This window comes from Amblyraja radiata, chromosome 46 (assembly GCF_010909765.2).
Source record: "Amblyraja radiata isolate CabotCenter1 chromosome 46, sAmbRad1.1.pri, whole genome shotgun sequence".
Taxonomy (NCBI): domain Eukaryota; kingdom Metazoa; phylum Chordata; class Chondrichthyes; order Rajiformes; family Rajidae; genus Amblyraja; species Amblyraja radiata.
This window is the reverse complement of record NC_046001.1, coordinates 3,239,370-3,262,595: the sequence shown is the minus strand read 5'-3', so window position 1 is coordinate 3,262,595 and position 23,226 is coordinate 3,239,370. Positions and strand designations below refer to the sequence as shown.

At 50.7% G+C, this 23,226-nt stretch overlaps 1 protein-coding gene across 1 annotated transcript in view; it reads right to left on the bottom strand.

Moving 5' to 3' along the window:
• The window catches only part of b4galnt1 (beta-1,4-N-acetyl-galactosaminyltransferase 1), a gene marked incomplete at its 3' end in the record, with an annotated part of 43,464 nt that overhangs the window by 16,164 nt on the left and 4,074 nt on the right, over window positions 1–23,226 (bottom strand). The window contains exons 2-6 of the mRNA XM_033015555.1: window positions 14,696–14,857; window positions 10,608–10,823; window positions 7,563–7,739; window positions 5,624–5,730; window positions 4,226–4,263 (exon numbers count right to left, since the gene is read on the bottom strand). Of these exons, the coding sequence (XP_032871446.1) occupies window positions 4,226–4,263; window positions 5,624–5,730; window positions 7,563–7,739; window positions 10,608–10,822 (537 nt within the window). The remainder of the gene's footprint in view (window positions 1–4,225; window positions 4,264–5,623; window positions 5,731–7,562; window positions 7,740–10,607; window positions 10,824–14,695; window positions 14,858–23,226) is intronic.

Sequence of the window (23,226 nt, the reverse complement as noted above, 5' to 3'; positions counted from 1 at the left end):
AGTGTCGGCTCTCCGTGAGAGATCAGGAAAAGCCTCAGGGCCGGTGGGGAAGTTTCACTCAGGCAGAGACTTCGGCGACAACAGGCCATGCAACATAGTTGAGATTCCTATGCGAAAAAAGCTCCTCGCTTTTTTCTTTGCAGGGGTGGGTCGGGAAGAGCTTTGTGTCGCAAACGCTGCAGGTGGCAAGGACTTCACTCGGCTCAGCACAAAGACACCTCCCGGGGCTGAGAGTTTTGGATTTTTCAGTCGAAAAATGACCTGAAATCTCACAAGTGGAAGTGGCGACAACAACGTTTATCGGAGATTCAAGAAGTGTTTGTTCAACCTGGTGAACACGTCCCCCATGCATTGCAGGCATGTGATCAGACTTCCTTTCGGCACACGCCCATGCGTGGAGATACAGGGGTGGTAAACAAGTTCGCAGATCACTTCAAGGGAGTGCTTTGAAAGAGGAGAATGCCACAGTAGTGAGCTGTGAGCAGCTGTAGGCACGTCCACTGCAGTCATTAGGCAGAGAGACACGGAACGTTACTTTTCCAAACTGCCTGTCAAGTCAAGTCAAGAGAGTTTACCTTTGCCTGTGTGTGAATGTGTGTGAATGTGTGTGAATGATTGGTGGTGGTCGGAGGGGCCGTAGGCGCAGATTGGCAGCCACGCTTCCGTCAGTCTGCCCCAGGGCAGCTGTGGCTACAGAAGTAGCTTACCACCACCGAGTGTGACTGAGGAGTGAATGAATAATGCGATGTAAAGCGCCTTGAGTATTAGAAAGGCGCTATATAAATCCCATCCATTATTATTATTATTATTGCCATGTGTCCCAGATAGGACAATGAAATTCCTGCTTGCTGCAGCACAACAGGATATAGTAGGCATGAATACAGAACCGTTCAGTTCAATATACACATAAATAAGCAGATAAATTGCAATAGGCTGTTACAGTTCAGAGTCTGTTTGTTGCCGAGTTTAATAGTCTGATGGCTGTGGGGAAGGAGCTATTCCTGAACCTGGAGTCTGTTTGTTGCTGAGTTTAATAGTCTGATGGCTGTGGGGAAGGAGCTATTCCTGAGCCTGGAGTCTGTTTGTTGGTGAGTTGACTTGACGAGGTTCGCCTCAGAAACGTCCCACTTAGCCTATCGCCGGGGTGTCGCCTGTACGGCCGTGAGTCGTCTCCTCAGTCGCCCAAAAAGTCGTAGCGTCTTTCTGGTCACCGCTGGATTTTCAACACGTTCAAAACAATTTCGGCGCCAGCGCGTTTTGACGCCAACGAGCGTAGCTGGACTTCTCCTGACGTAGGTTGTCGCCAGGGTGGCATAGGTTGCCGCTGGTGCTGACTTTGGTGGCTTCCATTGGCGACTGCCTGCGTCAACCTACGTGAACCGCCGACAGGTACCGGCGACTGAGTTGCCTTCAGTTGTCTATCACCGACAGGGTCGTTGCTCGTTGTAGCTTGGTTGGACGCAGGTTGACTTGGGTTGCCTGTGTGGTCGTAGATTGTCGTAGGCGTGGACGTCCGAATGGGTCGCCGTTTGTCGGTAGCTTGCCGTCGACTGGGTGGTAGGTTGTCGTAGAGGGGGGTCCAGGCAAAGATGAATAGATTCTGGGTTAGTACACAGGTGTCGGGGGTTACGGGGAGAAGGCAGGAGAATGGGGTTGAGAGGGAGAGATAGATCAGCCATGATTGAATGGCGGAGTAGACTGGGTCTTCAGACTGATGAAGAAAGATCCTGACCCAGTCATTTAAAACTGAGGTGTGGAGAAATGTCTTGGCTCAGAGGGTGGTGAATCTCTAGAATTCCCTGCTGACCTTTGTAGATAGTGGATTATCGTGGGCTATTTAAAGAGGCTGCCATTTGTTTGGAAAGATCAGGGAATTGAGAGCCCTGGGGAACGTGGCCTGGGTCATTGATCAAACTGAATGGCAGGTACACAAAAAAGCTGGAGAAACTCAGCGGGTGCAGCAGCATCTATGGAGCGAAGGAAATAGGCAACGTTTTGTCATGGTACACCAGTCATTAAAAGTAGGCATGCAGGTGCAGCAGGCAGTGAAGAAGGCGAATGGTATGTTAGCATTCGTAGCAAAAGGATTTGAGTCTAGGAGCAGGGAGGTTCTACTGCAGTTGTACAGGGTCTTGGTGAGACCACACCTGGAGTATTGCGTACAGTTTTGGTCTCCTAATCTGAGGAAAGACATTCTTGCCATAGAGGGAGTACAGAGAAGGTTCACCAGACTGATTCCTGGGATGTCAGGACTTTCATATGAAGAAAGGCTGGATAGACTCGGCTTGTACTCGCTAGAATTTAGAAGATTGAGGGGGGATCTTATAGAAACGTACAAAATTCTTAAGGGGTTGGACAGGCTAGATGCAGGAAGATTGTTCCCGATGTTGGGGAAGTCCAGAACAAGGGGTCACAGTTTAAGGATAGGGGGAAGTCTTTTAGGACCGAGATGAGGAAAACATTTTTCACACAGAGAGTGGTGAATCTGTGGAATTCACTGCCACAGAAGGTAGTTGAGGCCACAGTTCATTGGCTATATTTAAGAGGGAGTTAGATGTGGCCCTTGTGGCTAAAGGGATCAGGGGGTATGGAGAGAAGGCAGGTACAGGATACTGAGTTGGATGATCAGCCATGATCATATTGAATGGCGGTGCAGGCTCGAAGGGCTGAATGGCCTACTCCTGCACCTATTTTCTATGTTTCTATGTTTCGGGCCGAAACCCTTCTTTCTTAAACAAATTGAATGGCAGGGCAGGCTTGAGGGGCCGAGCGGCCTGTTGCTGCTTCTATGTTCCTGAGTTCTTGTGGAATCTTGAGCAAAACACAAAGTGCAGGAGGACCTCAGTGGGTCAGGCAGCATCCGTGGAGGGAACGAGCAGATGACGTTTCGGGTCGGGACCCCTCATCGTCAGTCTGACGACTGGAAACGTCATCGGTCTGAAGAGCAGAAATATCGCCCAAACGGATGCTGCCCGACCCGCTGAGTTCCTCCAGCACGTTGAAGTTTTGCTTTGCGTTCTTGTTGCCAATGATCAGACGCTGGTCTCTGGTGCCCTCTGGTGTACAGCCACAACACTGCATGTGACTTGCCCCCTGCGACGTTGAACCATCGCAACCACCGGGTCCTTGTAGCCATGGCCGATGATTCGCACCATTCGCCTGTGGCCAGCGTTGCACGATCTAGCATAAACCTGATCTAAAATCAACACCGTACAAAATCTCCTGTCTGACCAAGGTCACTTAGAGAGTTCGGCATGTCCCCAAGAACTCTCAACTTCTACAGATGCGCCTCAGAAAGCATTTTATCAGGATGCATCACAGCTTGGTTTGGGAACTGTCCCTGAATCTGGAGGTGTGTGTGTGCGTTCGTTTTCACACTTCTGTACCTCTTGCCCGATGGGAGAGGGGAGAAGAGGGAGTGGCCGGGGGGGTGAGACTGGTCCTTGATGATGCTGCTGGCCTTGCCCGAGGCAGCACGAGGTGGAGATGGAGTCGATGGAAGGGAGGTTGGTTTGTGTGTGATGGTCTGGGCTGCGTCCACAATTCCCTGCAATTTCCTGCAGGGACTTCAAAGGTAACGGGGAGAAGGCAGGCGAATGGGGTTGTGAAGGAAGGATAGATCAGTCATGATCGAATGGCGGAGTCGACTCGATGGGCCGAATGTGACTCCACTTTCAAGGAACTATGCACCAGCACTCCCAGATCCCCCTGCTCCACAACACTCCCCAGAGCCCTGCCATTCACCTGTGTGGGAGCCATTCAGGTTTAGGCTAGCTACTGTTGACATGTTACCAGAGCCCTATACAACTGCAGAAGAACCTCTTTACTCCTATACTGAAATCCCCTTGTTATGAAGGCCAACATTCCATTAGCTTTCTTCACTGCCTGCTGTACCTGCAACAAAATGCAACCCCTCACATTCCCCTGGATTAACTTCCTTTGACCATTCCTCAGCCCACCTGCCCAAGATCCTGCTGTAATCTTTCACAACCATCTTCATTATCTGCAACACCAGCCACTTTAGTGTCATCCGCCAAACTCATCTGCAAATCGGTCAAAATACAAGACGATTCAGGCACTGTAGGGATGACTTCATTCCTCAGGGCCTTAGAACTGGGATCGCATTGCAACATTGGGACCTCTTTCAATAATCAATAACCTTCATGCAACGAGAAATGAACGAGTTATAACTCGACAAGCTGTGATGAGTATGTAAATATCTTACCTGATACAGTTTCCTAGATGGTGCTTGCAAACTTAAACCTGTAAAAATGTAGTGCGAAAGCATTAAAAGTGGAGTTGCATAATCCCGCCCCCCCCCCCCCCCCCCTAGTTCTTTAAACCCCCACCCCGGTTATTTCTGCTTTCGGTAAGTAAATTCACAAATTCTCCCGAGTTTTCCCCTCGATTCAAACTCGCAGAATGGTCGTAACGAGTCCGTAGGAGGTCGTGGGAGTCCGTAGCTATATCGTAGCGGCCCGTTATGCCAGCCGTGGGTACTCGTGGCATCAGGTAAGTCGGGACGTTTTTTCCAGCCCGATAAAAAATGTCCACGAGTAAAAAAAAAAAATGGTCGGGATGAAAGAAATTGCAACTTTTTCCTCGTAAGGAGGGCATCGAAATAGTCGTGGGAATTCGTAGACATACTCGGAGTTTGTGAACATTGTCGTGGAAGGTCGTGGGAGTTCGTAGATTATCACCATCTTTGATTTTGATTTTTTAGGTCCTTTAAACTCGGCGGAGGTTTTGAATTAAGTCGTGAAAGTGGGACAGGGCTTTTAGCAACTCTGGGAAGGCTACGTCTGGGCACTGTGGCGCAGCGGGTAGAGTTGCTGCCTCACGGCGCCAGGGACCCGGGTTCCATCCCGACTATGGGCGCTGTCTGTACGGAGTTTGCACGTTCTCCCCGTGACCTGCGTGGGTTTTCCCCGGGTGCCCCGGTTTCCTCCCACGCTCCAAAGACGTGCAGGTTTGTAGGTTAACTGGCTTGGTGGTTGTGTAAATTGTCCCATTGTCGTTAGTGTGTGTAGGATACTGTTAGTGTGCGGGGATCGCTGGTCGGCACGCACCCGGTGGGCCGAAGGGCCTATTTCCGCGCTGTATCTCTAAACTAAACTAAAAATGTGTGCCTATAACTGAAGATCTCAAGGCCACTGGGAGGCAGCCTGGTTTAGACTACACTGGGTAAAGGCAATAAGCTTTCACCCCAGATGGGACTTCAGTGAAGCAGTTCACTCGGACTGCTTGGCAGTCTTTGGGATGTGGGAGGCAAACCGGAGCACCCGGAGCAAACGCATCCATGCGGTCACGGGGAGAACGTGCAAACTCCACGCAGACAGGCAGCACCCGAGGTCAGGATCGAACCTGGGTCTCTGGCACCGCGAGGCAGCAGCACTACCCGATGCACCAGTCCGTGTGGGAATTATAATGTGGGAAAGGTTTACACGCGACCAGATCCAGCCAGGTGGGCCATTCAACGGCACAGGGCCGCCACATCACCGACAGTAGGAGGCCATTCGGCCCTTTGGGCCTGTTCTGGCCTTCAGTAAGATGACATCAGCACCGTACCCACCAGTAATGGGATTCCAGCACAGAGTGGCGCTGCATTGTTTGTGGTTCTCACCTGGTATCACAATGGTTTTGAGGGGCCGCACTTGCAGCCCTTGCATGGGGTACTCCAGCGGGCTGTTGGCTTTCGCGATGATCATCATGTCGGCGGGGGAACGGGACCTGTGCAAAAATCGGACAGAGAAGAAAGAAAAGAGGAGAAGCTCGTGAAACGAGTAATTCCCTTCCTTGATGAGAATCCAGAGTCTGGGTCATAGGCTTTCGGCCTAACTTGCCCACACCGGCCAACATGTCCCAGCTACACCAGTCCCACATGCCTGCGCTTGGTCCAGATCCCTCTAAACCTGTCCGATCCATGTATCTGTCCAACTGTTTCTTAAATGTTGGGATAGTCCCAGCCTCCATGGGCGGAAATCGTGGGGGGCAGGACGGGGGGCGGGCACGTTCCCCCACCCCTCCCCGCTTTGAGAGGTGGGGGACAATCACCCCCCAATCACCCCCCCGGACTTTATCAGACGCTTTCTAAGGGTTGAATCGGACCGTTCGCGGGGCCTTTCAGCGCCCGGCGCGGATTAAAATCAAACTGCTGCATCGAGGCGATCGAGGCTCCCGATGTTGAAGCCCCCGCCGGGCGATGAAAGGCCCCGCGAACGGGCCGATTCAAGCCCCAACGATTCGGGGCGGACAAAGCTGCTGTTGCTGGAGTTCAGAGTCGGTCACCAACCAGGTCAGCTTCCGATGTTACCGTCCACAGGGCCCACGGCCGAAGCCTCGCGTGTGTGTGTGTATGTGTGCGCATGCGCGGCCGCCAATAACTTGTGTCCCCCCCATGTTTTGATAGCGATTTCCGTGCCTGCCAGCCCCAACTACCTCCTCTGCCAGCTTGTCCCATCGACCTTTGTGGGGATAAAGTTACCCCTCAGATTCCTATTAAATCTTTCCCCCTTCACCTTGACCCCATGTCTTCTGGTCCCCGATTCCCCTCGTCTGGGCAAGAGATTCTGTGCATCTACCCGATCTATTCCTCTCATGATTCTCTACATGTTATTGTTGCAAGGTTAAACCTAAATGTTGTTCAGGAGAGTGAACGGTCTATGCAAAAATGCTGGGAATAATAGTCCCCTGGGGCACATGCATGCAGCCACGTTAATGTGAAATGCTCACAACTTTCACCTTCAAACTGCTCCATGCTTTGTTGTTTTGTGGCCTTAAAAGAGGCGCCCAAATACTATCAGTGAACGCTACCAATTGCGGGATTGATGGAACAATGCGGCTGGGTTTCCCCATGCAACGCTGCACTGGCGCTGGCCGCATGGCCTTTCCCCCGCCGGGTGGGTTGCGAGCAGTGGAGAGCGGAGCCGCGCTCGGCGGGAAGGAGCAAGGTCACGGTGGAAACACGCAAGGTCGCGCGGTCGATGTCAGGATCGAACCGGGGGGGGGGGGGGGGGGGGTTCGCGGGCACTGTGAGGCAGCGGCTCTACCCGCTGAGCATCCATGCAGCCCCAAGCTGCAGACAACTAACTGCAGGCAACCTTCTTACGGTTGACAAGCTGGTGCCGCACCAACATGTTTCCAGCTGCCCCTCTACATCGGGGACCTGGGGTGGAGGGTATTGCACCGAGGTGTTGCCTGCAGCCGGTTTCTCTCGCGGTTCACAGACTCGCCAGCCGCCTGCCACTGTTGCGGGCTGGAAGAGTCTGTGTTCCTCGTCTACATGGAGTGTGTGAGATTGCAGCCCCTGCTCCAATATCTAAAGGGGCTGCTCCTTGCCTTCTGGCTGCACTTCACACCCACCACCCTCATCTTTGGACAAGCCCTGTGCGTAGGGGAGAGGGTAGAGGGCTGAAGATGTCCTGGTCGGGTTGCTCCTGGGCCTGGCCAAGCTGGCCATCCGCGTGTATTATGGTGGTGGGTTCTGTTTTGCTTTTTTACTGTACTGCATATATTATTTTAATATCTGAATAAATATTTTGATTAAAAAAAAATAATCGAACCTCTCCAGAAAATGCTGATATTCCTGTTCCCTCTTTTTCTTCAGTTCCTCCCGCTCGGCCTCTTTGAAGACCTGCTGGAACTGGTGGACCGACACCTGACGGAAAAGATGCCTGGCGAATGGAAGGTTCAGCACAGGCTCAACCTTGTCACAAGTGCAGTCGTTCTTCGGAAGCAGCCTACAGAGAGAGAGAGGGAGAGGAAAAAAAATGTTTTGTTGTCGTCCGAACTCACGCTTGCGTGACCAATAAATGGGATATCCCGTCAGCCCGAAAATACAATAATAATGGACGGGATTTATATAGCGCCTTTCTAATACTCAAGGCGCTTTACATCGCATTATTCATTCACTCCTCAGTCACACTCGGTGGTGGTAAGCTACTTCTGTAGCCACAGCTGCCCTGGGGCAGACTGACGGAAGCGTGGCTGCCAATCTGCGCCTACGGCCCCTCCGACCACCACCAATCACTCACACACATTCACACACAGGCAAAGGTGGGTGAAGTGTCTTGCCCAAGGACACAACGACAGTATGCACTCCAAGCGGGATTCGAACCGGCTACCTTCCGGTTGCCAGCCGAACACTTAGCCCATTGTGCCATCTGTCGTCCCGTCAATGAAACCCCCCAAAGTAAATATCCCGTGCCAGACATTACACGTGTAGTAACTCCACACTCTGGGCAACCTCATTTGCCAAACATCTTGGTTTAGTTGAGAGTTACAGAGAGGGAACAGGCCCTTCGGCCCATCGAGTCCGCACCGACCAGCGATCCCCGCTCACACTCGCACTATCCCACTCACTTCTACAGGGACAATTTACAGAAGCCAATTAACCTATACACCTGCACGTCTTTGGAGTGTGGGAGGAAACCGGAGCGCCCGGAGGGAGCCCACGCAGGTCACGGGGAGAACGTGCGAACTCCGCACAGACAGCGCCCGTAGTCAGGATCGAACCCGGGTCTCTGGCGCTGAAAGGCAGCAACACTACCCGCTGCGCCCCCGTGACCGCTCTTCTTCAGATCCATTCATTCCTTCTCTCCAGAGACGCTGCCTGTCCCACTGAGTTACTCCAGCATTCAGTGTCTATCTTCGGTGTAAACCAGCATCTGCAGTTCCTGCCTTCATGTCTGATCCGCCTCAGACCTCATTACTTCCCCATGGACCTCAAATCACAGATGGCTCAAACATGTATCCATACTCCCTCTGTGAAACCCACAGTGAAGCTGATGGTAGCAAGGCCACGATGTGTGTCCCACATCAGCGCCTCTACTTCCTGAGAAGATTACGGAGAGTCGGTTTGTCAAGGAGGACTCTCTCTAACATCTACAGGTGCACAGTAGAGAGCATGCTGACCGGTTGCATCGTGGCTTGGTTCGGCAACTTGAGCTTCCAGGAGCGGAAAAGACTACAAAAATTTGTAAACACTGCCCAGTCCATCATCGGCTCTGACCTCCCCACCATCGAGGGGATCTATCGCAGTCGCTGCCTGAAAAAGGCTGGCAGCATCATCAAGGACCCACACCATCCTGGCCACACACTCATCTCCCCGCTGCCATCGGGCAGAAGGTACAGGAGCCTGAAGACTGCAACATCCAGGTTCAGGAATAGCTACTTCCCCACAGCCATCAGGCTATTCAACTCAACTCAAACAAACTCTGAACTGTAACTGCCTATTGAACTTTATCTGCCTATTTATGTGTATATTGAACTGAACTGTTCTGTATTTATGCTTCCGATATTCTGTTGTGCTGCAGATGCTGGAAAATCGAAGGTAGACAAAAATGCTGGAGAAACTCAGCGGGTGCAGCAGCATCTATGGAGCGAAGGAAATAGGCAACGTTTCGTCCTGAAACCCTTCTTCAGACCCGAAATCCTGAAGGAAATAGGCAACGTTTCGGGCCGAAACCCTTCTTCAGACCCGAAATCCTGAAGGAAATAGGCAACATTTCGGGCCGAAACCCTTCTGGGTTTCGGCCCGAAACGTTACCTATTTCCTTCGCTCCATAGATGCTGCTGCACCCGCTGAGCTTCTCCAGCATTTTTGTCTACCAGATCTTCTTCCTGAGTTGAAGGCAAGTTATATCGCTCAATCTCGCACCCCCCGACTATTCCCCGAGACCTCAAAGCCCGAGCAAGCCCCCCCACACCTCCCCCCCATTCGGACCGCCTTCACCGTTGCGAAGCAGAGTTGCTTTAATAACCCACGCAGTGTCACCCGACTGACGAGACGACTCGCGGCCGTACAGGCGACACCGCGGCGACCATATAGCGACAGCCTAGTCGCCTGTAGTCGCCTAAAAAATCGCCTACGTGGGACGTTTCTGATGTGAACCACAAGTCAAGTCAACTCGCCAACATAGAAACATAGAAAATAGGTGCAGGAGTAGAGGCCATTCGGCCCTTCGAGCCTGCACCGCCATTCAATATGATCATGGCTGATCATCCAACTCAGTATCCCATCCCTGCCTTCTCTCCATACCCCCTGATCCCACAAGGGCCACATCTAACTCCCTCTTAAATATAACCAATGAACTGTGGCCTCAACTACCTCCTGTGGCAGAGAGTTCCACAGATTCACCACTCTCTGTGTGTGAAAAAAAATGTTTTTCTCATCTCGGTCCTAAAAGACTTCCCTCTTATCCTTAAACTGTGTGACCCCTTGTTCTGGACTTCCCCAACATCGGGAACAATCTTCCTGCATCTAGCCTGTCCAACCGCTTAAGAATTTTGTAAGTTTCTATAAGATCCCCCCTCAATCTTCTAAATTCTAGCGAGTACAAGCCGAGTCTATCCAGTCTTTCTTCATATGAAAGTCTATCCAACAAACAGACTCTGAACTGTAACAGCCCATTGCACTTTAACTGCTTATTTATGTGTATATTGAACTGAACGGTTCTGTATTTTTGCTTCCGATATTCTGTTGTGCTGCAGCAAAGCAAGAATTTCACTGTCCTATCTGGGACACATGACAATAAACTCTCTTGACTTGACTAGACTTGACCAGTGTACTTCCCCGAGTCCACTGGAGCAGCAGAGAAGAGACTCACCCAGCAACGATATCCTTCACCTTGAAGGAAATGTGCGCATATTTGTCCGAGGGCTCCCAGAGTCCGTGTTGCAGAAGGTTCTCGGCAATAGCGGGCATCCCGTACTTCACGTCCACAACGTGGTACGGCTTCAGGGGCCAGAGACAAAGGAAGAAAATTCCCAGCGGCAGAGACACCAGCAGGAAACAGCAAAGGGGCTTCTTGACCGGACGCATGCTGGAGGCAAGGAGAAACACATTATTAAATCAAGCGATCGAAAGGACTTAATTTTACACGGCAATGTCGACAGCTTGTAATTACATTTGGTAAATTAAATACCACATGTTGTAGGTTAGGGGGGAAACTTGGGAAGTGCTCTGTCTGTGACTCATTTGGTTCACAGAAACATAGACAATAGGTGCAGGAGTAGGCCATTCGGCCCAAAGATCGTACAGCAAGCAAGCTAATGGAATGCTGGCCTTCATAACAAGAGGATTTCAGTATAGGAGTGGAGAGGTTCTTCTGCAGATGCACAGGGCTCTGGTGAGACCACATCTGGAGTATTGCGTACAGTTTTGGTCTCTTAATTTGAGGAAGGCCATCCTTGTGATTGAGGCAGTGCAGCGTAGGTTCACGAGATTGATCCCTGGGATGGTGGGACTGTCATATGGGGAAAGATTGAAAAGACTAGGCTTGTATTCACTGGAGTTTAGGAGGATGAGGGGGATCTTATAGAAACATATAAAATTATAAAAGGACTGGACAAGCTAGATGCAGGAAACATGTTCCCAATGTTGGGCGAGTCCAGAACCAGGGGCCACACACAGTCTTAGAATAAAGGGGAGGCCATTTAAGACTGAGCTAAATCTAACTCTCTCTTGAAAACATCCAGTGATTTGACCTCCACTGCCTTCTGTGGCAGAGAATTCCTCGGATTCACAACTCTCTGGGCGAAAAACATTTTTCCACAAAAAGTATGGTCCCAGTGCAAGCAGGGCCTCAGTTTGAACGCTGATGTGAATGCACTTCAGGCGCGACGCCACAGAACTGGGATCATTAGCTGTGAGGTGCCCAAGTATTTTGGGCACCTCACACAAGTTCATAAGTTCCAGGAGCAGAAGGAGGCCAGTCGGCCCATCACATCGACTCCGCCATTCAACCATGGCTGATCTATCTCTCCCTCTCAACCCCACTCTCCTGCCTTCCTGCAATGAATCCCACCCTCCGACGAAATAAATTCCCCCCCTCATCTCCGCTCTAAAGGTACGTCCTTTTATCCCGAGGCTGTGCCCTCTGGTCCTAGACTCTCCCACTAGTGGAAACATGTTCGAGACCCTTGCCGATGCCCCCCCTCCACCCCGCCAGGCAGCAGTTAAACACACAGCGCTCCAAGCGTAGAACAGGCCCAAGCATAGCCATTGATGAGACTTCCAGAACCCGGACTCCAGCCACAGACCCTGACCCTGACGACCGAGGCCCTGGACCCGGACACAAACCCAATACCAACCCCGGTCCCGGCTGAACGCCAACTACTTGATGTCTCCGCTACTTGTCAAATGTAATCCATTCAACGACGAACATGACTCACCAGATGCCCATCGGGCAGGGAACACACTGTGCTCACCAGCACTCCCCGAACCACAGAACCGATGGCTCCACAGATAGTAAGTCCATTAGACAAGCAAACATTGGCGAGACCGCACCTCGGGTGCGAGGTGCAGCAGAAGAGCCAGGGAGTCGTGACGCGGCTTTAGGCCGCAGTTAGAAACATGGTGTACAGTGTACAGTGTACGGCGGCCATCTCAGATGTTAAGGAGAGCTTATAGTCAATAGTTTTGTGGATGAGAAGACCAAATGAAACTAATCTCCTCTGCTGGCACATGATGCATATCGACGGTAGACAAAAATGCTGGAGAAACTCAGCGGGTGCAGCAGCATCTATGGAGCGAAGGAAATAGGTAACGTTTCGGGCCGAAACCCGGAAGGGTTTCGGCCCGAAACGTTGCCTATTTCCTTCAGGATTTCGGGTCTGAAGAAGGGTTTCGTCCCGAAACGTTGCCTATTTCCTTCGCTCCACAGATGCTGCCGCACCCGCTGAGTTTCTCCAGCATTTTTTGTCTACCTTCGATTTTCCAGCATCTGCAGTTCCTTCTCAAACGTGATGCATCCCCCGCATATCCAAAAGCCTCAAAAACGTCACTATTGCACCTGCCGCCACCACCAACCCTGGAAAGCGCGTTCCAGACACCCTCCACCTTCTGCGTAAAAAGCAGATGCCCCTCACATCAGAAGGCAGGAGAATGGGCTTGGGAGGTAGGGTTGCCAACTGTCCCGTATTAGCCGGGACATCCCATATATTGGGCTAAATTGGTTTGGGCTAAATCCGCCCGTATTTGACGGCTACCACTCGGGTCGAGGGGGACTGTCTGGTCGTCCGGCCCCGCCTCACCCGTCCCGATGTAGTGCAGCCCGTGGAGTGCAGCAGCAGCAGCAGCAGCAGCAGCAGCAGCACCAGCCCCTCGCCCGTGGCCCCGTCAGTCGGTCGGCAGCCCGGCCAGCTGTCCGAACCTTCGGACCTTCGCTTATCACCACCACCACCCCCCCCCCCCCTCCTTCTCGTGGCCGATCATCGGTTCATGAGTTGGACGGGGCACCGGACTGTGCGGGCGGCCCCCGGGCCAAAACTCCTCACAGCTGGCCCCGCCGGCTGGGCTTTGTGTGCAGTCCAGCAGTCCGGGCCCAACTCATCATGTGAATCATGCAGAGAGGATCTACAAGGATGTTGCCAGAACTCAAGGGCCTGAGCTACAGGGAGAGGTGGCGCAAGCTGGGTCTTTATTCCTTGGAGTGCAGGAGGCTAAGGTGCGATCTTAAGGAGGAGATCTTACGAGGGGAGTAGATAGGGTAAATGCACAGAGGCTTTTCAACAGGGTCGGAGAATCAAGAACCAGAGGACATAGGTTTAAGTTGAGAGGAGAAAGATTTAAGAAGAACCTGCGGGACAACATTTTCCACTCAGATGGTGGTGAGTATATAGAATGAGCTTCCAGGAGGTAGTTGAAGTAGGTATAATAACAACATTTAAACAGACACTTGGATAGGTACATGGATAGGAAAGGCTCTGAAGGGTCTCGACCCAAAACGTCACCCATTCCTTCTCTCCAGAGATGCTGCCTGTCCTGCTGAGTTACTCCAGCATTTTGTGTCTATCTAGAGGGATTATAGAAACATAGACAATAGGTGCAGGAGTAGAGGCCATTCGGCCCTTCGAGCCTGCACCGCCATTCAATATGATCATGGCTGATCATCCAACTCAGTATCCTGTACCTGCCTTCTCTCCATACCCCCTGATCCCTTTAGCCACAAGGGCCACATCTAACTCCCTCTTAAATATAGCCAATGAACTGTGGCCTCAACTACCTTCTGTGGCAGAGAATTCCACAGATTCACCACTCTCTGTGTGAAAAATGTTTTTCTCATCTCGGTCCTAAAGGATTTCCCCTTTATCCTTAAACTGTGACCCCTTGTTCTGGACTTCCCCAACATCGGGAACAATCTTCCTGCATCTAGCCTGTCCAACCCCTTAAGAATTTTGTAAGTTTCTATAAGATCCCCCCTCAATCTTCTAAATTCTAGCGAGTACAAGCCGAGTCTATCCAGTCTTTCTTCATATGAAAGTCCTGACATCCCAGGAATCAGTCTGGTGAACCTTCTCTATGTACTCCCTCTATTATAGGCTAAATGGGATTACAATAGATAGGGCATCTTGGTCAGCAGGTGGGAGTTGGGCTGAAGGGCCTTTTTACCGTGCTATATTACTCTCTATGGCTCCATGACGCAATGTAGATGGCATGTAATAGTCTGACTGCAAGAATATTCCAGAAGGTACCGTCAAAGAGGATGGATCTTCGGACAATCCTTGTTGGATGTTTCCCATGCAACCTCTGTGCTCAGTGTTTTGGTTTTGTTCAGAGGTACAGCATGGAAACAGGCCCTTCGACCCATCAAGTCCATGCCGACCATCAATCACCCCGTTCACACGAGTTCTGTGTTATTCCACTCCCTACAAATGAAGGGTCATTTTACAGAGGACCAATTAACCTACAAACCTGCGCGTCTTTGGGATGTGTGGGGAAATCGGAGCACCCGGAGGAAGCCCACGCGGTCACAGGGAGAACGCCACACAGACAGCATCCAAGGTGGGCCTCGAACCCAGGTCTCTGGCCGTTTGCATTCTCCTTCTTCTTCTTCCCTCCAAATCAAGGCGTTAGCTGCAGGAAGGAAAAGCATTCTTGTACCAGAGCATTTTTAGTTTTGTTTAGTTTCGAGATACAGCGCGGAAACAGGCCCTTCGGCCCACCGGGTCCGTGCCGACCAGCGATCCCCGCACACTAACACCACCCAACACCCAATAGGGCCCATTTTTTACATTTACACCAAGCCAATTAACCTACAAACCTGCGCGCACGTCTTTGGAGTGTGGGAGGAAACCGAGGATCCCGGTGAAAACCCACGCAGGTCACGGGGAGAACGTGCAAACTCCGTACAGACAGCGCCCGTAGTCGGGGTGGAAGCCGGAGCTCCGGCGCTGCATTCGCTGCAAGGCAGCAACTCTACCGCTGCGCCACCGTGATCGCCGCTTTTGCGCTCAATTTGTGCGAAATGAACTGATAGATTCTATCTTTGTTTTTGGGCAACGCGTCACGTGAGATGATGATGTGCAAATTGAAAATCGGTATCAAAGGGCTCCTGACATTTTGGTACCGAAACATTCACAGTGATGCTGTTTGTTCCTTTTCTCTTTGTGTCCACAATCTTTTTCAGTTTCAACATCTAGTAAAAGCTTTAGAAACATATTATTACCTCAGCCGTCACTGAAATAGCTTCAGTGATGAATCACACCTATGTTTCTATTGCTGTTGTAAGGTTTTGCTCCACGTTGGGGAAAGAGAAATGTTAATGCTTAAAATGTTGGCTCCTCTAGTCTTCATGCTCTTCATATCCAATATCCAATGGGCGATAGTTGGTACAAGGTTTATCGGCTTATGAGTTTTTCTATTTTGCAAGTCCAATTTTTATTCTCGGGACGCCTTTAGTTTCGTTTTTTTTTCAGTTAAGTTTAGAGATACAGCACAGAAACAGGCCCTTCGGCCCACCGAGTCTGCGCCGACCAGCGATCCCCACACTACCACCATCCTACACACACTAGGGACAATTTACAAGTTTAACCAAGCCAGTTAGCCTACAGACCTGTATGTATTGGGCGGTCAAGGTGGCGCAGCGGTAGGGTTGCTGCCTGACAGCGCTCGCAGCGCCGTAAAACCCGGGTTCGATCCTGACTACGGGCGCTGTCTGTGCGGAGTTTGTACGTTCTACCCGTGATCTGCGCGGGTTTTCTCCGAGATCTTCGCTTTCCTTCCGCAATCCAAAGACGTACGTGCAGGTTTGTGGGTTAATTGGCTTGGTCAATTTAAAAATTGTCCCTAGTGGGTGTAGGATGGTGGTAGCGTGCGGGGATCGCTGGTCGGCGCGGACCCGGGTGGGCCGAAGGGCCTGTTTGCGCGCTGTATCTCTAAACTTGCTAGCGCCCGCCGGGGGCTCCAACATCAAGACCCGGGGCAGGGCCTTACATCGCCCGGCGTGGCTTTGAGTGGCCGCGGACTTGCTAGCGCCCGCCGGGGGCTTTGACCTCGACTTCGGGAGAGGAATGGAGAGCGGGGGAGAGACAAGACTTTGCCTTCCATCACAGTGAGGAGGAGACTCACTGTGATGGATGTTTGTGTGAATTGTGTTGGTGTGTGTCTTGGTTCTTTTCTTGTATGGCTGCAGAAACCAAATTTCGTTTGAACCTCATGTGTGGTTCAAATGACAAATAAAAGGTATTGTATTGTATTGTTGTATTGTAACTAAACTAAAGTAAAGAAGTCGGAGCACCCGGAGAAAACCCACGCAGGTCATGGGGAGAACATACAAACTCCGTACAGACAGCACCTGTAACCCCCCCCCCCCCCCCTCCCCTTCACCGTTGAGAAGCAGAGTTGTTTTAATAGCCCACGCAGTGTCACCCGGCTACCAGTGACCTCAGTGGCCTCCTTGAGTCACGGCACCACAATGGGCCTCTTGCCCTTCATCGACACTGCGCAACAAAAGGTCCTTCTGAGGCCACTGTTCGTCCCAGGAACAAAGAACAAGCGGCTGATGTCACCCACTTTGTACAGGCGACGCATTAATATACTGTGCACGCCGAACACGCATTCTAAAGCCGCAGGGAGAGATTGAAATCGCAGGCAGCACTTCGCAGATTCGAGATTTTGATCATTGCCAAACCTCCCTCTCTTTAAAAACAAAACACCTCTCCCTCTTGCCGTGGCGATCGGAAATTTGTGCCGCCACGTGACACACTCGCGTCAGATTTCCTGCCAGCTGCCTTTTGTTAGCGACAGAAGGGTTGCGTTTCAGTTTCTTGCTTTAAGAGAAAAAGAAAAAAAAACACCCTCGGACTGACCACATGCCTCGAGATAACAAGCCGGCAGTGGAGGATCGCCACTTTGTGCCCGAGCTCATTGATCCGACAGTTCCGTTTAGTTTTAGTTTGGAGATGCAGCGTGGAAACAGGCCCTTCGGCCCACCTGACACCCGTAAGAATCTGTCAATCTCCGCCTGAAAAATACACATTGACTTGTGGCCTCCACAGCCGTCTGTGGCAATGAATTCCACCGATTCACCACCCTCTGACTAAAGAAATTCCTCCTCATCTCCTTTCTAAATACATGTCCTTTTATTCTGAGGCTGTGGCCTCTGGTCCTAGACTCTCCAATTAGTGCAAACATCCTCTCCTCATCCACTCCATCCAGGCCTTTCACTATTCGGTACGTTTCAATGAGGTCCCCCCCCCACACTCTGGTCGAGAACTCCAAAGTCCCACAACTCTCCTCAGGAAAGTATCTCAGTTCTAAATGGTCCTAAATCCTGACACCATGTATTGATCTTGGCTTAATATTGTCACGTGGATCGAGATACAGTGAAAAGCTTTTGTTTGCTTGCTATCCAAGTACATCAGGTCATACTATAAATGAATATAATCAAACCATTCACAATTGCAACAGGTAGAGCAAAGCAAAAAATACTCAAGGGCAGAATGTAGTTTCGAGAGAAAAAGTCCACAATGGTATAGGTTCAGAAATCAAGGCTGTACCCCAGTTTTCGGAAGGACTGTTTACCATCATCATCGTCGAAAACATCAACGGGCACGGTGCCTAAAGCCCCTGTCCCACTTTCACCACCTAATTGGTGCCGAGCTTGCCCTTGACTCATAACCACAGACGGACGTCGTACGAGGTCGTAGGAGGTCTCCGTCACTCTTCCTCATGCTCGTGAGTGGTCTCCGCGTACTCGTAGCCTCAAGTAAGTCGCGGCGTTTTTTCCAGCCTGGTAAAAAATGTCCACGAGTAAAAAAAAAGTCGTCATGGAAAAAATGGACTCTTTTTACTCATAGGTAGGTCGTAGGTCGGTCGTAGATAGGTCGTGATGGTAGCCGTAGGTAGTCGTAGGTCGGTAAATGGCCCGAGAAAAAAAACCGCAAACATGACATCATTTTATCATGTGATCATTTTCCACGTAGCTAGTCGTAGTTGGTCTTAGGTGTTGAAGACTGAGGTCGAGGGGGGTCGTAGGAGGTCGTAGACTTAGTCGTAGGAGGTCATAGACTTAGTCGTAGGAGGTCGTAGACTTAGTCGTAGGAGGTCGTAGACTTAGTCGTAGGAGGTCTTTTACTTCGGCGAGTCAACACGACCTTGACATTTTTTTCAACTCGTCTAGGGTCTTCTAAACCCGTGGATTAGGTGGCCCAAGTGGGACAGGCCCTTTACAATGCTATGTACGACAGTGATCGCAACTTCTACTGAAGTGTGGATGGCCGTTGGCTCGCTAGGAGCTCATCCGCCCTTTGACAGCTCGCGTTTTTAAGTCCTGCTGGGGGTCCACAGCCCCCTCCTCACCTGGCAAACCAGGTGGGGGAGACGGTTTAGTTGCCGACTATCCAACAATGGAGTAGGTAGCACGGGATTACATGGTACCCGTGGCGGGGGGGGGGGAACTCCCCCCCCGACCGGACCTAAATCGGAAGGACCGTTTAGACGTCTGATAAAAGTGAGAAGAAGGTATAAGAGGCATAGAGAGATACAGTGTGGAAACAGGCCCTTCGACCCAACTCGCCCACACCGGCCAACAAAGTCCCAGCTACCCTAGTCCCACTTGCCTACGTCCATAACCCTCCAAACCTGTCCTATCTCTCTGTCCTGGGCCTCCTCCATGGCCAGAGTGAGCACCACCGGAAATTGGAGGAGCAGCACCTCATATTCCGCTTGGGCAGTCTGCACCCTAGTGGCATAAACATTGAATTCTCCAATTTCCGGTAGCCCTAGCTGTCTCCTCCCCTTCTCAGCTCCCCCTCAGCCCTCGGGCTCCTCCTCTTCCTTTCTCCTTTCTTCTCCCCACCCTACATCAGTCTGAAGAAGGGTTTTGGCCCGAAACGTTGCCTATTTCCTTTGCTCCATAGATGCTGCTGCACCCGCTGAGTTTCTCCAGCACTTCTGTCTACCTGTCATATCCATGCACCTGTCTAACCGTTTCTTAAACGATGGGATAGTCCCAGCCTCAACTACCTCCTCTGGCAGCTCGTTCCATTCACCCACCACCCTCTGTGTGAAAAATGTACCCCTCGGATTCCTATTCAATATTTTCCCCTTCACCTTGAGCCTATGTCCTCTGGTCCTCGATTCTCCTACTCTGGGTAAAAGACTCTACCCGATCTATTGATTTTGTATACATTTTGTGTTCTAGTCTCCCCTCTGATTAGTCACATCCGGAAAGCCGATTGCTTTCTCTAGAGGAAACATCACATGTGCTGTGAAGCAGGTTTGTTCTATTTGGAGAAAATGAAGAAAGCGGGAGAGGAGAGGGGGCAGGATTCAGGCAAGGAATGCTCAGCCAGAAAACGTACCTATTTATAGAAAAGCAATTAACGTTCGAATTATAAGTCGCAGACAGAATATTGCAAACGGGCGCTCTAATGAGGTGCTCAAGAAGGAACTGCAGATGCTGGAATAATCGAAGGTAGACAAAAATGCTGGAGGAACTCAGCGGATGCAGCAGCATCTATGGAGCGAAGGAAATAGGCAACGTTTCGTCCCGAAACGTTGCCTATTTCCTTCGCTCCATAGATGCTGCTGCACCCGCTGAGTTTCTCCAGCATTTTTGTCTACCCTGATTGTAATACCCATGGATGAGGATACTGATCATCTCTGCCAAACTACACACAAAATAAAACCAGTCATATGTCCCACTCCCCCCCTCCCCTCCCAATTTTACTCCCCAAAATATCAAACAGGCCGAAACCCTTCTTCAGACCTTCAGAGGGAGAAGGAGAACTTCTTCATTCGGAGGGAGGAGGAGAGCTTCTTCAATGAGGAGGTTTAATGAGGTGCAGTTTGGATATGATTCTCCAGATGTCACCCCATGATCTTTCCGCCCCACAACGCCATTGGTTTTCAGATCCGCCATCTCAGATAGGCTGGGGGAAAGGAGGGATATGGATCACATGTAGGCAGAGGGGATTCGTTTAATTTGGCATCATGTTCGGCATAGACTGCTCGTGTTTGAGGTCCTGGGTTTGCTCAGAGCTTGAATGAACTCGTGATCAATTTGGATTTGGGGTGTTGCAGCATTCAACGAATCCTAACTTCCATAAACATATCAAACTCTGTTGCTTCATGTCCATCATTTCACAATCTTTATGTTCCCCTCTCCCCGTGACTCTCAGTCTGAAGAAGGGTCTCGACCCGAAACGTCACCCGTTCCTTCTCTCCAGAGACCCTGCCTGTCCCGCTGAGTTACTCCAGCATTTTGTGTGTCTATCTTCGGTGTAAACCAGCATCTGCAGTTCCTTCCCACACGTTCCAACTCGAAAGTATTGGTGGGTAACGGGGCCTGTCGCACTTTCACGACCTAATTCACGACCTTTTTTTACTCGTGGACATTTTTCAACAGGCGAGAAAAAACGCCCCGACCTACTTGATGCCACGAGTACCTACGACTTCTTCAGACTGATGTCTGTGTCTCCCTCTCCACTGACATCTGCCTTAAGAAGGGTCTCGGCCCGAAATGTTGCCTATTTCCTTCGCTCCATAGATGCTGCTGCACCCGCTGAGTTTCTCCAGCATTTTTGTGTGCCTACAACCTCCTAACGACCTCGCTGCGAGTATGAGTCAAGGCAGAGGTCGTGAATTAGGCCGTGAAAGTGGGACAGGCCCTTAACTCTGCCACTTTCCATGTTCTTCATGAGCTTTTTTTCCCCCTATTCCCTTGCTTTTCCTGTGTTATTCCCAACCTCTTCCCATCTATTCCACATATTCTCTTCAGATTCAGATTCAGATTCAATTTGAATTGTCATTGTCAGTGTACAGTACAGGGACAACAAAATGCATTTAGCATCTCCCTGGAAGAGCGACATAGCAAATTATTTGAATAAATAATAATAAGTGTCCGGGGGGGGTGATTGGCAGTCACCGAGGTTTCGTTGTTGAGTAGAGTGACAGCCGCCGGGAAGAAGCTGTTCCTGGACCTGCTGGTCCGGCAACGGAGAAACCTGTAGCGCCTCCCGGATGGTAGGAGGGTAAACAGTCCATGGTTGGGGTGAGAGCAGTCCTTGGCGATGCTGAGCGCCCTCCACAGACAACGCTTGCTTTGGACAGACTCAATGGAGGGGAGCGAGGAACCGGTGATGCGTTGGGCAGTTTTCACCACCCTCTGCAGTGCCTTCCGGTCGGAGACAGAGCAGTTGCCATACCATACTGTGATGCATTGAATCACAGACATACAGCATGGAAACAGGCCCTTCAGCCCAACTTGCTCTGCCCCACACTGACCAATTAGCCCCATCTCTTCTACTCCACCTGCCCGCGTCTGTCCCATATCTCTCTAAACCTTTCCTATCCATGTACCTGTCTTTTAAATGTTGCGATAGTCCCAGCCTCAACTACCTCCCCCGGCAGCTCGTTCCATACACCCACCACCCAGATCGGCCGACTTGGGGTTGCTGAATATCCCGCGGTCTAGGCATAAGCTCAGGGGCGACCGAGCCTTTGCGGTTGCAGCTCCTAGACTATGGAACAGCATCATCCATCTTCCCATCAGAACTTCCCCCTCCATCGACTCCTTTAAGTCAAGACTAAACACTCATCTTTGCTCTCAAGCCTTTCTTGACGTCCTCTGAGCGAGGGCTATATGTATGTATTTATATATGTACTTAATCTATGAACCAATGTTGTATAACGTTAGAAACATAGACAATAGGTGCAGGAGTAGAGGCCATTCGGCCCTTCGAGCCTGCACCGCCATTCAATATGATCATGGCTGATCATCCAACTCAGTATCCTGTACCTGCCTTCTCTCCATACCCCCTGATCCTTTTAGCCACAAGGGCCACATCTAACTCCCTCTTAAATATAGCCAATTAACTGTGTGGCCTCAACTACCTTCTGTGGCAGAGAATTCCAGAGATTCATCACTCTCTGTGTGAAAAATGTTTTCCTCATCTCGGTCCTAAAAGATTTCCCCCTTATCCTTAAACTGTGACCTCCACCAATGTAAAAACACAACGAGAGCTGTTTTGTAAATGTGCTATAGAAATAAAAGTGACTTGACTTGACTTGGTGTGGAAAAGTTGCCCCTCGGGTTCCTATTGAACCTTTCCCCTCTCACCTTGACTCTATGTCCTCTGGTTCTCGATTCTCCTACTCTGGGTAAAAGGCCCCGTGCATTTACCCGATCTATTCCTCTCATGATCTTATACACCTCTCTAAAATCACCCCTCAGCCTCCAAGGAATAATCCTAGCCTGTCCAGCCTTGTTGATCCATCCAGCTTAACATCATTCTTCCGAAAGCAGGGTGGCCAAAACTGAACACAGTACTCCAAGTGTAGCCTTAGCAACGTCTTATACAACTGTAACATAACCTAGATGTATAGTCAACCAGTCCATACTAATCCCGCTTACTACCACTTGGTATGTCACCAATTCAAGTGTTCACCCGGATACGTCTCCGATGTCGTGAGAGTCTCCAAAGTCCCAGTCTGCTCAATCTCTCCCTACAGCTCCGGCCAGCAACATCCTCGGAAATCTTCTCAGCACCCTTGACAACATCTTTGCTATTTAAGAAGGAACTGCAGATGCTGGAAAATCGAAGGTGGACAAAAAGTGCTGGAGAAGCTCAGCGGGTGCGGCAGCATCGATGGAGCGGAGGAAATGGGCATGAGGAAGGGTGACAAAGACCTCGCTGCGAGTACGAGCCAAGGGCAAACTCGGCGGAGGTCACCAATTAGGTCGTGAAAGTGGGACGGGGGGCCTTAACTCAGCGGGACAGGCAGCATCCCTGGAGAGAAGGAATGGGTGACGTTTCGGGTCCCGAAACGTCACCCATTCCTTCTCTCCAGGGATGCTGCCTGTCCCGCTGAGTTACTCCAGCATTTTGTGTCTATCTTCGATTTAAACCAGCATCTGCAGTTCTTTCCTACACATAGAACAGTACTGCAAAGGAATAGGTCCTTAGGACCACGGTGCCTATGCTGAGCATGATGGCAAT